Here is a 15,042-nt window from a genome sequence, read left to right on the forward strand (position 1 = left end):
GTTGATGAGACCTAACTTAACTTATCTTAACGTAACTTAACTTATCTTAACTTAATTGAGTTTAAATCTAATTCGGTGTTTGTGTGTGTATAAAGATGATAGATGAATAAACAGTGCGATTTAATGAATTTTGGGGTTTAGACATTGGATGGTGTGCTTTGGGGGACTGGTGTGGTTTTGCTTAGAGAAGGGATAATGCTGTCGAAGATGTGGGTTTGAAAGACTAGGACAGCAATCAAAATAATAGATGTAATGGAGAGAATGAGAGTGGCGTAGTCGAGAGTTTTCTTTATAGCGCGGGATTTGCGATCACTGCCTGATGTGTTGCTGTGTTGAGCAAGAATGGCAGAGGAGAAGAATAAAGTGGCTCCACAAAGGGGGATGATGGTTTGTGTGGCGATGGTGGCAACGGTGGGGAGTGAGAAAACTGTGCATAAGGGAATGGCGAAGATAAACGGCAGGGAAATAGTTAGGAGGATAACACGAAGGATGTTCTTCATCGGCAGCGAGACCTTCCTCCTTTGTGCATAGAAGAGGATAGAGGCGAAACAGACAAAGATCGAACCGAAGGTACAGATTAGATAGACGGCTTTTTGGATAATGTTATGGTTGTAGTTTGCTGAAACTGGAGAGATAATAGGATTAACGGTGGTTATGTTAGTGAAGATAACAAACACAGTCAGAACAAGAATAGCAAAAATGCTGATATGGAGTTTAGTTTCATCTATACCGCGGGTTCTGGTGTTCAGTTGCATAAAGATACTGAGGCCAAGGAAGATCATGGGAAGAACTATGATCCCGGAAAACGCGGAAAAGATAATGCTAAATACTAGCGAACCTGTGATGAAAATAACATTGATGGCTGTTTTCATGTACGAGTTTCTGGTTGGGGTACTTTGGGTTGTGTCGGCGGGGTTTGGAGTGCTAGGGATAAAACGGTACTGGAAATTGGGGTAGCCAGGTAGGTTGGTGGACTGGGTTAGGTCTTGGAGAAATTGATGTAGACCTTGGGTTTGGGCGGATTGCTCGGTGGTGGTTAGGTGCACCATAAGAATTGCAGTGTCCGCGAATCCAATCGCAATTTTGGCAGGGGTTAGTATGGGTTCGGGTGTAGATATGCCGGTATCTATGTTATTATTGCCCACTTGAAGATTAACGGCTATGTGGCGCTCGTTGGCGGGCTGGGCAGTACGCTCTACGGGCTCGTTGAGGGAATAGACTTTTAGATCAACGTGAGATAATAAGAGATTGAGTGGATGGAGAGACATTGCGGTTTGGAAGGGAGCTAGCGTTTTAATAAGCTGCTCGCCCGTGGTAAATGTGAGCTGTTGAAGGAGAGGAGTGGCATTGGCAGCTAGATTAGTTATTGTTTGGACTTGTCCTTCAACTGTAATTTGCTCTTGATAGATGTAATTGATGAGATAAAGAAGGTTTTGAAGTTCTGTAGTCTTGATGGGTTTCGCATGGATTTCACCGGCTAAGTTCTTGGTAAACTTATAATAGTCTTCTTGGGTGTTGTTACTATAGAGAGCTCGATAGAGATATAGCATAGAAATGATCTGGGTGGCTGTCATGGGAGTGTTTTGCGGGAGCTTTGTAGTACTGGCTAAGCTCTGAATAGAATCAAGGACTGTGTAAAGCTGTTGGGCCATCTCGGGAGTGTCGGGTTGGTGTTCGGGCAGAAAGGTTATGTCGAAGGAAGGATAGCGCTGAAGAAGTGCATTTTGTTCCTGGGTAAGCTCTGGTTTGTTTACTGGTGGCTGAGTAGCCGTTATAAAAAGCAGGTTGTATTGGCAAAAGACGCCGGCTAATAGTAATGAGATCAAGAGTCTAGTACATCTAGAAGCATCGAGCAGAATCATTTATTCTGACCACTAGTAGTAGTATATGTATGTACCACAAAGGAATAATGATATTTTACCAATAAGATGATAATTACGTGCATATTGCATCAATCAATTAGACGAGTTTAGGACAAATAAGCCAATGGGGGCGGGTCGCCCTATTGAATTATGGCAGACGTGCACCGGGTAGGGGTCGGCCATAGTCGCATTTTGGGATGGGTTTGCTCTAAGTGATATGCCTTCCGTACCTGTGATGTTACCTTGGTTGCTTGCTTTTAGTATTAAGTTAGTGGGTTGTTACAAGAAAGGGGCTGAGCGTACTAGTCAGTGCTTTCTACTAAAGGCTTTTCTGAGCTGACATACATTGCTGTTTTCCTAATATTCACTCTTTCCTCCTCTCGACATTTGTTGACCACGACTTATCTTTGTTTCTCTTTATGATTTAATGGTTTAGATCTGGGACTAAGTTGTCATCTTGTGTTTATTGAAAGAAAGGAGCTTATGCTACGAATTAAGGATCTTGCTTGAGAAGAGCGCCAATTTGGTTGGCATAGTTGTTGAAGTATCCATTAATACCAGCGATAACGACTAAAGAAAGGATGGAAATGGCCGCAACAGCAAATACAGCTAGGTTTAACTGTGAGAAGAAACGAGCTCGTTTTGGCGTGTAATGACTACGGACCTTGATAGCTGAAAGGAAGTATAAAGAGAGGGCTAGGAAGAAGATCATGTGGTAGTTGTGGAGTGTTTGTCCAAGATTGTTAGGAGATATGAGTAGAATGAAAATGGCAGCAATGGAAACCAAGGCTTGTATGCAGAAAAGAAGAGTTTGGGTTGTTGGCCGAATCCGAACACCTGCTTGTCGTGAGGATATTGAACTAACGGCCGCCATGATGACGATCGGAACTAATATTGCCCAATAAATCACTACTTCCTTGCTAGCGGCAATTTCCTTGGCAGCCGCGGCTATCACAACGCCATTGATAACGAACATTGCGACAAAGCCAATGGACAGAAGAATATGCGCCAGAGTGGCGTGGCGGAACTCAGGGAATAAAAAGAAAGCCATGGCCGTTGGAATAATCAGAATAGCCGAGATAATTGAAATGCCAGCGCATAGCAAAGCAATTGAAATTATATAGTTTAACGTCGCTGTGACATAAACACCGCCTATCCACGCCAGCTTAGATAACCGCCTCTCGTCTGCTGATATAAATCCGTCAAGAATCTTTGAACCGGCCATGACCGGGCTTTCTCTTGTATCGAATAAACGTGCTTTAGCAGTCGAGTCAAATGGAGTTAGTTTTTGGTTGTTAAGGACGAGAGTAATAGTGGTGTTTGGAATGAGATATCCTAATTGCCTCTTAATTAAGTGGGCGGGGTCTATAGCTGAGTGGTTTAAAAGAATAATGGTAAGATCTGGTTGCTTAGAGACTTCACAAAGCTGTCTAAGCTTAGAATAGGATGCGCCGGGTGCGCTTTCTAGATCAATGAAAGAGGTAGTATCCGAAATGCCAATGTCGTTGGCAGCTAATTCTAAGCTGTATGGGTTGACGTCATTAGAGCGATGGGTTTTCACAACATCGATGGTTGTATCGTACATGCTGCACACGAGCGATATAGGGTGTAGACTGGACGCAAGGGTCTTGATTAAGTCCATCGCATCAATGATCTCAGGTTTAGTAAACTGTATGAGAGATGGGTTGACTTTGGTGGTGCAATGCTCAGGACATAGTGATGCGACCTGCCAAAGCCAATGTAGGTAGCTGAGAAAGTGCCGGAGGTGAGTAATATCACTCTCCACGTGCTGGGTCATCCATATCTGCAATGAGTTGTAGAAGAGCTCTTTTTTCTCAACGAGCGTAGAAGTATTTGGGAAAAGGGCGCTATTGAGATAAAGAAGCCGCAGGATGTTTTGAGCCGTGAATGGTAAAAGGAGGTTATTTATCTCGTGGGTTTGATTTTTGCGAGCGTCTGTGCCTGGTATCAGTTTTCCTTGATCTGTTAGGTGTTCTCTGGGTTTATAAAATATGTTCAAGGCATCGAGAAGTTGCTGAACTTCCTCGGGCTTGATTGGTTGTTCTATTTGGGTTTGTTGGTTGAGATTCTCGAGAACTGTTTGAACTTGGTCAAGTTTGATGTCGGCCATCAATATGTATGTACTAAACTCGGGTAGTGAGAATTGGCTTAATGAATCTGATTCTCGTCCATTTGTCTCCAATTGTGGCTGGGAATGGGCGGGTGGCTCCATGCCCATACTTGCTAACTCAATGTTTGTAGATGGTCCTACTGTAGGCCTATCGTGCTCTTCGCGTTGGACCGCCCATATATTGCAACTAATAGCGAGCAGGCAAATTACCCCATAAAGTAAAGGTAAACGCATTATGTTGATTAAAAATGTAAAATTTCCATAATGAGCCACTTAGGCAATTACCAAATCGGGTAATTTTCATTTTTAGTTAGGGTATATTACATTGACTGAATTTTAGCGTGGCAGGTAAATAGATGTTTGTTGAATTGGTAGTGAATTTATTGAGTTGGCATTGATTGGGTTAGTAGCAACTGGTGGTGATTTTAGCTTCCTATACCTAGTTTACTCGAAACCCCTTGGCCAACTGGAGCGGCTTGGCAATGAAGAAGGAAAAGCACCAGTAAGCCTAATATGATGATGGCTATACCGATGTGAACTAGGGTTTCGATCCATTTGAAGAGGGCGAGGTTATTTTTTACGTACTTAGATCGGTTTTGGGTGTGCTTGGGTTGTCGGTGCGATGCAAGGCATAAGAAGAACGAGGCCATGCAGACCAAAGTGGCGGCAATGGCATCATAGGAAATCGTGCCCTCGACAATGTTTGGTTGGATGATGAAGCTGTATATAATAAGACCGGCCATGGACAGGATGTGGATGACAAATAAGACTCGTAGCATAAAGTTAAGCCAACCGGACAATGGGAAGTGCTGTGCTATCAAAGATGTGACCAAGGCGCCGATAGTGTAGATTAGGATCCAGAGCGGGTCGATTAAAATATTAGGGTTGTTGGCCAAGTCAGCTGAATCCAAATGTTGATAGACATAGTTGGTTATTAGAACAACACACACGATTATAATAGCTTTGAAAAGAATAAACTGGTTGGTTTGACGGGTTCGAGGCTGGTGTTTGGCATACATCAACTGGATAAAGCCAACGATTGTAATAATGGCAATAAGAATGGACAGAGCAGTGAGGGTGTATAAAAAAGCACTAGCCATAGCCACCGCCGCAGCAGCAAAGACAAGGAGATGAACGAACCAATCTATAATGCGATTTACCAAAAACTGCCGTTCAATTTCGCTGGGTTTGGGCTGTTTATCAAGCGGGATTATTGTTTCTTTATCGTCATCGATCTGTAAGCCTATGAACTTAAGTGGGATGGAGAAGTAGGCAAAGAGTTCTCTTAAACGCGACTCAGCGAGTTTGAAATCGTCAGCACAGTCGTCCTGGACATAAATAGTCTGGGTTTTGCTGGATAAAAAGATGTTGGCCAGCTCTACTTGAGTAAGCAGTTTGGGATCTGTTGGTGGTAGTTTGCCTTTTTTGGTAATAAACAATCGAAAGGCTGGCTGGTTGGGATTAGCTGGTTGCGAAGGAGGGTTTAGCTTAGTTATCATTAGGTGGCACTTATTTAATATCATGATTAGCGGATGGAGATCTATGCTTATTTCGGTGCTGGCTAGGTTGTCACGGATATCCATTGTGTGTAGTATTGGACTTGGCTGAATGATTGAGTGAATGTAGTGTTTGGTGGCTGGGGTATTCTGATAGATATGGCAGAGTGCCCGAACTAAGTTGCTAAGCTCCCTTGTGGGAATAACCGTAGGATCTATCTTGTCTATGTATCGCAGCGGTGCGTGTTTGAGGACATTAGTCTTAGCACCACGGGGTCGATTGGGTGGCAGTATTCCCAGGCAGTATATGGTTTGTAGTAGGTTAAGAACATTAAGGCAGTAAGAATCAGGATTGATGGTGATGCTCGCGGCAGCGTCGCTGTACATCTTGAAGGCATCCATAAACGTTGAGTGTATGTCCTTCTGTTGTTGTTCGGTTAAAGGCATTGGGCTTAGATGTGGACCTATGCCAATGTAGAGCATTGGTATCATGGTTTTCAACAAGCACTTTATAATGGCCGGGCTAGTATTAGCGGTGATAGCCCGGTCTTGGTTAGGCAATAGGTCAAATTCTTGGGTGTTGCCAGACATATATGTCACTAATGCCTGCCTAACGGCTTTATATTCATTTATCCCAGGCCAGGCCTTAGGTTCTTGGGTTAGCCGGCCAGTAATGAAGTCAAAGATTATAACTACGGCTGGGAACTTCTCTTTTAAAAAGTAGTTGGTTGCTATCAATATATCTGCACTTTGTTCAATCTCTTCAGGGGCGTTGCCTATCCATTGGGATAGTATAGTTTGAAGATCCTCGAGTTCTAGGTCTACTTTGATTTTGTTTGCTTTCTGCTTGGCCAACCAACTGACCAATCTTTCGTTGAAGACTTCTTTTGGGTCTTTAACAGGTGTAGGTGGCTGTGGAGTAGGCCCAGTCTGCGAAGTAACTCCTGCGGCCGAAGGTGATGTAGGTGATGATGGCTGCGAAGTAGGCCCAGTCGGCGGAGTGACTCCTGCGGCCGAAGGTGATGGGGGTGTAGGCATTGTAGTTGATGATGGCTGTGAAGTAGATCCAGTCGGCGGTGCGACTCCTGCGACTGGAGGTGATGGGGGTGTAGGCATTGTAGGTGATGATGGCTGTGAAGTAGATGGAGGTGGTGTGGATATAGGTGTACTTGGTTGATTTGGTAAATTAAGTGTTCTTGGTCTTGTTACTAAACTGCCCGACGAGCTGAGTGATAAGGAGGATGGTGTGATAGAGCTCCTAGACCTACCCGCCATTTGGCCCTTTGTACTCTCTTCACTATCACTACTTAATTGTCCTGGATGTCTGCGCGTTGGTATTAATTCGTTGTCTTTCTTATCAGCTGGTGATAAATCGCTTGTAACACGGCCCGACACGTTAACATCAGGCTGAAGATCATGCGTACTTTCCGAGACACTATGTACTGTGCTTAGAAAACCAAGACAACACATTCCCAATATAATGTTTATAATCAAACGTTTGATCTTGCTTTTGTCAATCATGAATGAAAAGAGACACAAATATTTATTTCCCTTTTAGGACATTGAGTGGAGATTGGACAATTAATAATTAGTGGTTGGTTTGGGTTGGGTTGGGTTGGGTTGGGCTAGTCATGGGGATTAGTGATTGGATGGATTAAGTTGCACTAAAATGATGTAAATCCAAAGCTTTAGTGTAATTAAACTGATTTAGGGTAGATATTAAGGTTGTTTTATAAGAGTTATTGCAAGACTTAGTGTATGATTATTGACAATACAGTCGGATTAGCAAGTGGCATTCTAGGCACTGTTTCACAGGAAGAGCGAGTGAAGTTCATTCCTTTGTTCATTGTTAATCTGATGTTTGGCCGACTACTGATTTGGATAGGCTACCACCTCTACTGCCACAACTAATCAAGAGTAAATAAAGATACAACTTAGCCCAAGAGACTAGGACTGTAAATATTGGGCCGGTTGCCTAAATTTGATTTATTGCGACTTGCTGATATGGGCAAGAAGATCAATAACTCGAGAGGAGTATCCGTACTCGTTGTCATACCAGGCCACTAGCTTGATAAACGTATCAGAAAGGAAGATGGACGCCTCAGCATCAAAAACACTACTAGCCGTTTCACCAATAAAATCACTGCTAACCACCGGCTCCTCAGTGTAGGCCAGAATTCCTTTAAGAGAACCTTCACTAGCCTCCTTGAGCTTTCTTTTGATCTCGGTTGCCGAAGCTCCGCGCTTAAGCTTAACGGTCAGATCAACCACGCTGACATCAGCCACTGGCACCCGGAAAGACATACCCGTCAACTTGCCCTTAAGTGAAGGAATAACCTCCCCAATTGCAGCAGCTGCTCCAGTGGAAGCCGGGATGATATTCTGAAGCCCGCCTCTGCCATCGCGGTATTGCTTCATTGACATCCCATCAACGATTCTTTGGGTCGCAGTTAAAGCATGCACCGTGGACATAAGTCCTTCTTCAATCCCAAAAGACTCCTCCAAGACTTTAACCAGCGGGGCCAAACAATTAGTAGTGCAGCTAGCATTGCTAATTACTGTTTGCCCTTGGTACTCCTTTTCATTAACACCAACCACAAACATAGGAGCATCCTTACTCGGTGCAGTTATAATAACTGCTTTGGCACCAGAAGTCAGATGGCCTTGGCAATCAGTAATGCCCTTGAAAACTCCAGAAGACTCGATTACGTATTCAACACCATACTGCTGCCAGCCAATCTTTGCCGGGTCCCGCTCAGCAAGAATGGTTATACGCGCAGGATACTTACCTTCTAGAACCAAAACATTGCCTTCTGCCTTAGCCTGAGTCTCCCTTAAAGGCCCATGAGTGGAGTCTCGCGTTAAAAGATAAGCTAAGTACTTAGCATCCACAAATGGATCATTAATACAGCCAATTTCAAAACCACGAGTTAAGGCTATTCTAGCCACTAATTTGCCTATACGACCTGCTCCGTTTATCCCGATCTTCATATTCTCTGTTGATACACAAACAAATAAATGCTGCGCTTAGATGCCCTGAAGGTCTTAGCTACTGAGACAAGACAAACACTGCAGGTTGAGTACTGCCCAGACCCAGCCTTTCAACGTGCCTTTCTTTTACCACGCAAAATGTCCCTCTTGGTTGAAGTCTTTTCTCTAAATGACCTGCCTGTCTTCTATCGAGCTGAGCCCTTATTCAGTGTTGACGGATACTTGCACCTAAAAGCAGGCGAGCCCATTGTGGTTCCCTGTCCCGGCCTGTCGTTTTATGAGCCTTCCTCTTTACCTAAACCAACTGGACTTGGCCCCGTGTCTAAATCCGGCCTCCAAACAGCGGTTGCCACTGCCATTAATGGACTAGTAGCCGCGGCAGCCCGCAAGGCCGAAAAAGCCCACTTTAAAGTTGATGATCCAGGCTGCCCTCGTCTGTGCCTCTTCTTGCTTAAACTAGGCCGCATTAAGGAAGCTTTTGCTTGTATTCGTGATAGCTACTCTGAATCCTTTACTTTAAAACCAGTCCTGCCCTATCTGATCTATGAAGCCTACTGCTCTTTGTTTCTACCTACCGAAACCGACGCCACCCCCGAGCGCTTGCTAAGACTAGCTCAATCTTTAGGCCCAGAAACTGATTCCGAAACCGAAGACCGAATTCTTACTTGTCTACTAATTGGCGTGAAACTCACCCGTCCCAAGAAATCACCAGAGCTACTTGGTCTTTATAGTCGCATCCAAGTCTCACCCGAGAAGAAAGCCCTCTTCTTCTTCTTGTTCGCCCAAAATCTCGGCCAAGAAGCCGCCCATACTAAGTATGCTCTTATTGGATTGGCCGAAACCGCCTTCTCCTGTCCCCGTTGTGTTCATTCTCGCCAAGCCGATGTACAAAAGGCCCTTCGCACAATTGTCACGCAATCTTCTACTCTAAATCTAGCCGTTCCCATCTGTGAGCAACCACTAACAGAGTATCTCCACGGCCAGTCACCACTACCCACCCATTCTATCCTCATTGAATCCGAAATCAAAGACTTCACCACCACTTCCCCACTTCCCATTTCACACACTCAAACCATCTACTCCGAAGGCCGTATTTTTCTCCACAGTTCTCCAAGCATTATAATCACTTCTCTACTAATTGAATCCCCATTCCAACCAACCCTTTTCCTTAAAGCCAGTTCCTCAACCACATCCACCACCAACTCCACTCTCCTTGCACCCGTCCCCGGTCCTTCCCATCTCCCCAGTCCCACCCATACTCTCACTACTTTCTTCCTCCCCTACTCCACTCTAATCACAGCTATCCATCTCCAGCACAAAGGCCAAAAGTTCAAAGAAACCGTCAGTATTCCCATTGAAATAGTTCCCCCCATTATTCCCAAGAAACTCTACGCCCACCGCTACTCCATCATCCCCACTATCATTTCCCCAACCTCCAATGAAGAGTCTACCATCCTCTCCCAAATTATCTCCCATATCACTCCTTCCCCACCATCCCCACCCAACTCCACCCACCTTAACCGTACACAACCCAACTCCACCCAACTCAACTCCACCCCACCCAATTCCACCCCACCCAATCCAACCTTCCCTGAATCCTACTCTAAACTCTCACCCATGTCCCTGCCCGTCCGCATTCCCTACCGCTCCTTACACACTTCACAACTCCTCTACAAAGAACTCCGCCTTCACTGGCTCCCTCTCCCCCTACTTACCCTCACTGAGCAACCAGATACACTCCAAATCACCGCCCATAACTACGATCTCCTCATCACTTACAATCTCCCAACCAATACTAAACCAATCCAAGAACACCTTATAGCCCGACACTCCTTTATTCTAAAAAGACCTCCCTCAGGCCGCATTAACTGGTCTCTCCTCACTAGAAACAAGTCCGGTTTCATTCTCCTCTAACTCCTCAATCTCATCCCCCGAACCTTCACCATCCCTACGATTATAAGCCTCCCATACTTCACTAAACAAAGTCACCAAAGGCGGCTCCAAAACTTCTCCTTCCACCCGACTCAAATCTATATCCATCTCCATAAACTCCTCCAAACTAACCATCCTAATATCCCCCAGTCCTTCTACTCCCTCCATCTCCCCAACCTTAGCTTCTTCCGCCTCCTCCACTTCCTCTCCTTCCTCTCCTTCCACTTCATCCCCATCCTCACCATCCTCACCATCTTCACCATCCTCACCATCTTCACTACCCTCATCTTCACTTCCTCCCGTTCTTTCTATCTCCTTAACATGCACCCCCGGATACTCCACTCGGACAAAGTAAGCTACATTAGCAAAGATCTTATCTTCAGCCGTATAACAACCAAACATTAAAGAAGTCACCCCTAATAAGTACTCTCTAGGTATTTTAGATACGTCCGGAATAGAACACTCTAAATCAAACTCTATTAAACCAACCGGTAAATCTTCTACCATCTCATCACATAAAACTTGATCATAAGCTTCTGTTTCAGCCGTCACTACATAAACTACTTTAATCCGTAAACTTAAACCCTCTCTACTAACTAAAGCTCTTACTACTGCCTTAAGTGGATCTTTAAAGAGACTTTTTAAACTACTATCATTAGACCAAGTAACACTCTGTACCTCTATCATTCCCATTAAAATTTATTAGCATAAACGCTTAGCCAAAGAGATCCATCTCGCCTGAACTTTCAGACTCTTCAGATTCTTCTTGGACTGCAGTAGTAGCAGTAGTAGTGGTAGAAGCACTGGCTGAAGGAGCAGCGGCAACGGCAACTTTAGACATACCTTGTTGGATAAGTTCTTCTGGTGATTTTCCTTCTACCTTCTCCATAAGAGCTTTGATCTTATCTGTATCTACTGAAGCACCAATGGTCTTAAGTAGAGCTTCTATCTCAGCAGCACTTGGAGCTTTTCCATTCACTAAATGTAATAAACGATACGGAACTAAACAATTCATTGGACAGGGGTGATAATAAAATAAAATATACATTCAATAACGTATTGAGTTGAGGTGGTTTAGTATTGGGTTGGTTTGGTATTGGTTTAGTTTAGTTTAGTATTGGTTTACTGTATGGAGGTGGTGTTATGTGTCTAGTTTAGTATTGGTTTGGTTTATTGAGGTAGTTTGGTATTAGTTGGTGCGTGTGATAAGTTAAGTGGTGGTAATAAAGTACAGGTAATGTAACTTAGTATAATGTAACTGTAGTGCCGTAATACTACCACTACTTTTATCCCGCTACAAATCGTTTATTCATTGTTGATCGCGCCTGCACACCGCATCTACAATTCTCGGACACTATCGTTACCCGTAACTTTAGGAGAGAATTCTGACTATATCAAACTTTAACGGATACCTTGGGATTCTTACTAAAATTTGATATGACGTCATTTTCGCATCAGACATCGTCAATATTCAATAAAGGTTTACGCATGTCGTATCGAGGTATGTCACTGATGGAATTTGTATTAATCACAGGAATTATTCCTACTTGTGGGCACTATACTCTTATTGGATAAAATCTGGTTGTGAGCGAGAGAATGACATCATATCAAAAGTAGATAAGATGTGCAAAATAAAATAGCTAAACCATCCTGATTCTACTAAATCATGAGGACTCGTAATATCAATAGATGATTGCTATTCAAATGGCTTTATCTATTATCAAGATGCTTGTTTGAAAGAAGAGTAGTGGTCGTATAACAACACTACATTTAGATAGAAACAGGTGCAGAACCCAAATGGTGGTTGTGTTTTGCGGATAAATGAGTCTTCTAGTTTTCCAATCTGTTTTCTAATCGGTTTTTATTAAGGTTATATTTTCAACTTTCTTAAACACCTTTATCTTATCAAATTGTTTGTTAAATAGCCTTGTGATGGCTATATAGTCAAAGGTATTTGCAAAATCTATGACATTATCTCTGCGCATGAAGACACTATCAGGTGCGTACATTCAAAACAAATTAAGATACTCATTGTTAGTCGCCAATAATCACAAACCTAGCCATAAGACTAGAACTACTTCCCTAATAATCAATGCTTCTACAACCAAGATGTCTTGCTGTCGATTAGCGATCTCTAACTGGACTGTAGTTAGATTGTGTGTTCTGCTGGTACTGTTTAGTTGGACCAGTATAGTCAGTAGCTCGAGTATGGAAGTAGATGAACCGGATTTGCTAACTTCAAAGGAGGTAGTTGAATCTCTAAATAGGATTGGTTTCTGGTGGGATGAGTTTACCCCGCGTATTGAGGTTATATCCCATTCTCCAGAGAGAACCAGCCCAAATCCAGCCCACCCTAGCTCTACACAGAACCAGGCACCTATGTATGCGATAAGCTTTTCAACCCATCCTAACTTTATACGGAGCGGGACACCTATGTATAAGACACGCTTTTCAGGCTGGTGCATTTCTTATTCAGTCCCAAAGAAGCCAATCTTATTGAAGAAAGCACTGGATGAAATAAGAAGGATTGCTGTAGTTGAGGCCCAGCAAATTAGTATTTTCTATACTGTGGTCGATGTAAGTTCCCATAAAGAATGTTTGTTGCTTCTGTGTCGGGTTCTGAACCTAGTTGAGTGTGAGAAGGCGGAACTTCTAGTTAGTCTCAGTCACAAATCTCGCACAATTAGCTTTCTACCTGGCGTTTCAGATAACTTTGATTTAGATATGCATCGGCAAGCGGCTGAAGATGCCATTAAATGGGCTAGCACGGCTCCATTTCATTTGGTTATGCAGCTACGTATTGACTCGCATGTCTTTCTAACGTACATATTTAATGGCCTCGTTATATTGCGACCTGTTTCACAGATCACTATCTATAATGAATACCTTCCAGATATTTCTAAGTATCTCGAGCGCTTAAACCTCACAGCTGACTCTGCCGTTATAATTGACCATATCATGCCACATGTTACGGTTGACGTGAAATTCGTTCAAGAGGCTGCTCATAAATGCGCCAAAGTCATATTCGCTCTTGACAAAAACGGTGGCATAAAAACACTAACCGGATTTAAGAAACCATCTGCTACAAGCCCAGCTATAATGATATCTGCACCATGGCCTGACATCCAAGACACTGCAATGCACAATAAGTCCTCAGCCCATCTTCATGGTCTAATATATAATGATTGGCATCACCGGGAATGGATTCAAGGATTGGTTAAGATCAACAAATCTGAATCGTGTCCTAGCCCCCTCATCTTTGTCGATAATCTTATTGTGGTACTCGTGACTTCGCACCTTTGCGATTTCTTGGCCTTCCACAAGAAAGCATTCTTCGTGGATTCCTTTGCCAAATGTGGCATTTCCATTGGCAATGTTGAGGTTGAGTATGCTGCTGGCCGAGAGGATTTCTTTCAAGGATTAGAGACTCTTTATGAGGCCGAGGCTTTATTAAAAGATCCAGCAGATCTTGTTGATAAGAATATCGTGTGCCTTGGTCATGCACTTAGTGACACTAGTTGGGAACTTAAAGAACCGGTCCATATCAGACTTGATGGCTCACGTTTCACTCCAATCTGCTCGCATATACGCTACACAAAACTTACTGTTAGTGGTGATATAAAGCCTAAGCCGGGGCAGTCCGGCCTGTGCAATGGTTTTCTAAATATGATACGAAGTATCAATGCGCAAGAACTTTGCATCTTAAATGTGCGTAATTGTCCTTCAATTGGCACCAACTTTGACATGGCCAAACTAAAAAGCGAGATAGATAGACCTCTAAGATTCAACATCAATGTCGGGACTTTGATTCTAGATAATGTTGATGATTGCATTTTATACCGAATGCTAGGTTACTATGAGTTTACTAACTCAAAACCAACTGAAATCCATCTCCTAAACCAACGCTTCACTAGTCTTGCGATTGCCCAAATACTAGCTCTTCCTATGGCCGAAAAGATCTCTAAAATCGTAATTGATAGCATCAGTCGTCTAAATGAGGTCAAGTATTTCCACGAGCGAAAGGAATTGAATGAGTTCTCACTGTTTAACTATCTCAAGAAGCGTAAAAGGACGGAAACAACTCAAAAACTTGACCTCCATAAGCTCGTCCTAATTCCTGAACCCATCATCTTCGACTCGTATAACATACCTTTACAAGCTCTCAAAGATCTTGGTGTCCAAATACTAACCCCGCCTGATAAATACAACACTGATCCTCCTTTCCCCAACCAACCTCATATGATAGATATGCAAAAGCTCATTTATTGCACTATTACCCTTGATGTCTTAAAAGCCGATCTTTTTAAATGTCATGCCACCCCTTTCGCCCAACCTAACCTACCTCCAAACACAATCCAGCTTGATTCCATTACTAATATGTTCCTGCGCATAAGTGACGCCCATTTCCTAACTAGAACTGATTTGAATACTATTGTCTGCCGGCTGCGCTGTCGATTCAAAAATCTAGCCATTCTCTGGCTGGCCAACTTTAAACTGATCGAAGAAGTCCGGAGATTGGGTTCGTACAAATTTATGGCCAATAATCTACCCCATCTTCAGCTTATTCAGATCGAGGACATAATGCCTAACAAAGGCTCAATTGAACTGGAGCTACAACCATATCTTGATA

General features: G+C 43.3%; 8 protein-coding genes across 8 annotated transcripts; 2 read left to right on the plus strand and 6 right to left on the minus strand.

Annotated features, from left to right (window-relative positions):
* Positions 1-137: 137 nt before the first annotated feature.
* Positions 138-1,862, minus strand: NEHOM01_1404 (uncharacterized protein; the record flags this gene model as incomplete). Its single annotated transcript, XM_051490282.1, has 1 exon — positions 138-1,862. One exon carries the CDS (start codon positions 1,860-1,862, stop codon positions 138-140), a length of 1,725 nt encoding a protein of 574 aa, XP_051346242.1.
* A 493-nt stretch (positions 1,863-2,355) lies between these two features.
* Positions 2,356-4,227, minus strand: NEHOM01_1405 (uncharacterized protein; the record flags this gene model as incomplete). The annotated part of the gene is made up of 1 exon (XM_051490283.1): positions 2,356-4,227. The coding sequence occupies one exon, from the start codon at positions 4,225-4,227 to the stop codon at positions 2,356-2,358; it is 1,872 nt and encodes a 623-aa protein (XP_051346243.1).
* A 191-nt stretch (positions 4,228-4,418) lies between these two features.
* NEHOM01_1406 (uncharacterized protein) lies at positions 4,419-7,010 on the minus strand (the record flags this gene model as incomplete). The annotated part of the gene is made up of 1 exon (XM_051490284.1): positions 4,419-7,010. One exon carries the CDS (start codon positions 7,008-7,010, stop codon positions 4,419-4,421), a length of 2,592 nt encoding a protein of 863 aa, XP_051346244.1.
* Positions 7,011-7,475: 465 nt separating this feature from the next.
* NEHOM01_1407 (glyceraldehyde 3-phosphate dehydrogenase (phosphorylating)) lies at positions 7,476-8,480 on the minus strand (the record flags this gene model as incomplete). The annotated part of the gene is made up of 1 exon (XM_051490285.1): positions 7,476-8,480. One exon carries the CDS (start codon positions 8,478-8,480, stop codon positions 7,476-7,478), a length of 1,005 nt encoding a protein of 334 aa, XP_051346245.1.
* A 27-nt stretch (positions 8,481-8,507) lies between these two features.
* Positions 8,508-10,394, plus strand: NEHOM01_1408 (uncharacterized protein; the record flags this gene model as incomplete). The annotated part of the gene is made up of 1 exon (XM_051490286.1): positions 8,508-10,394. The coding sequence occupies one exon, from the start codon at positions 8,508-8,510 to the stop codon at positions 10,392-10,394; it is 1,887 nt and encodes a 628-aa protein (XP_051346246.1).
* NEHOM01_1409 (uncharacterized protein) lies at positions 10,335-11,099 on the minus strand (the record flags this gene model as incomplete). Its single annotated transcript, XM_051490287.1, has 1 exon — positions 10,335-11,099. One exon carries the CDS (start codon positions 11,097-11,099, stop codon positions 10,335-10,337), a length of 765 nt encoding a protein of 254 aa, XP_051346247.1.
* Positions 11,100-11,127: 28 nt separating this feature from the next.
* On the minus strand, positions 11,128-11,427 carry NEHOM01_1410 (large subunit ribosomal protein LP2; the record flags this gene model as incomplete). Its single annotated transcript, XM_051490288.1, has 1 exon — positions 11,128-11,427. One exon carries the CDS (start codon positions 11,425-11,427, stop codon positions 11,128-11,130), a length of 300 nt encoding a protein of 99 aa, XP_051346248.1.
* Positions 11,428-12,377: 950 nt separating this feature from the next.
* On the plus strand, positions 12,378-15,042 carry NEHOM01_1411 (uncharacterized protein; the record flags this gene model as incomplete). The annotated part of the gene is made up of 1 exon (XM_051490289.1): positions 12,378-15,042. A coding segment is annotated over one exon (2,665 nt), but the record flags the coding sequence as incomplete, so codon positions are not given.

This window comes from Nematocida homosporus (assembly GCF_024244095.1).
Source record: "Nematocida homosporus strain JUm1504 chromosome Unknown 4475, whole genome shotgun sequence".
NCBI classification, from domain to species: domain Eukaryota; kingdom Fungi; phylum Microsporidia; genus Nematocida; species Nematocida homosporus.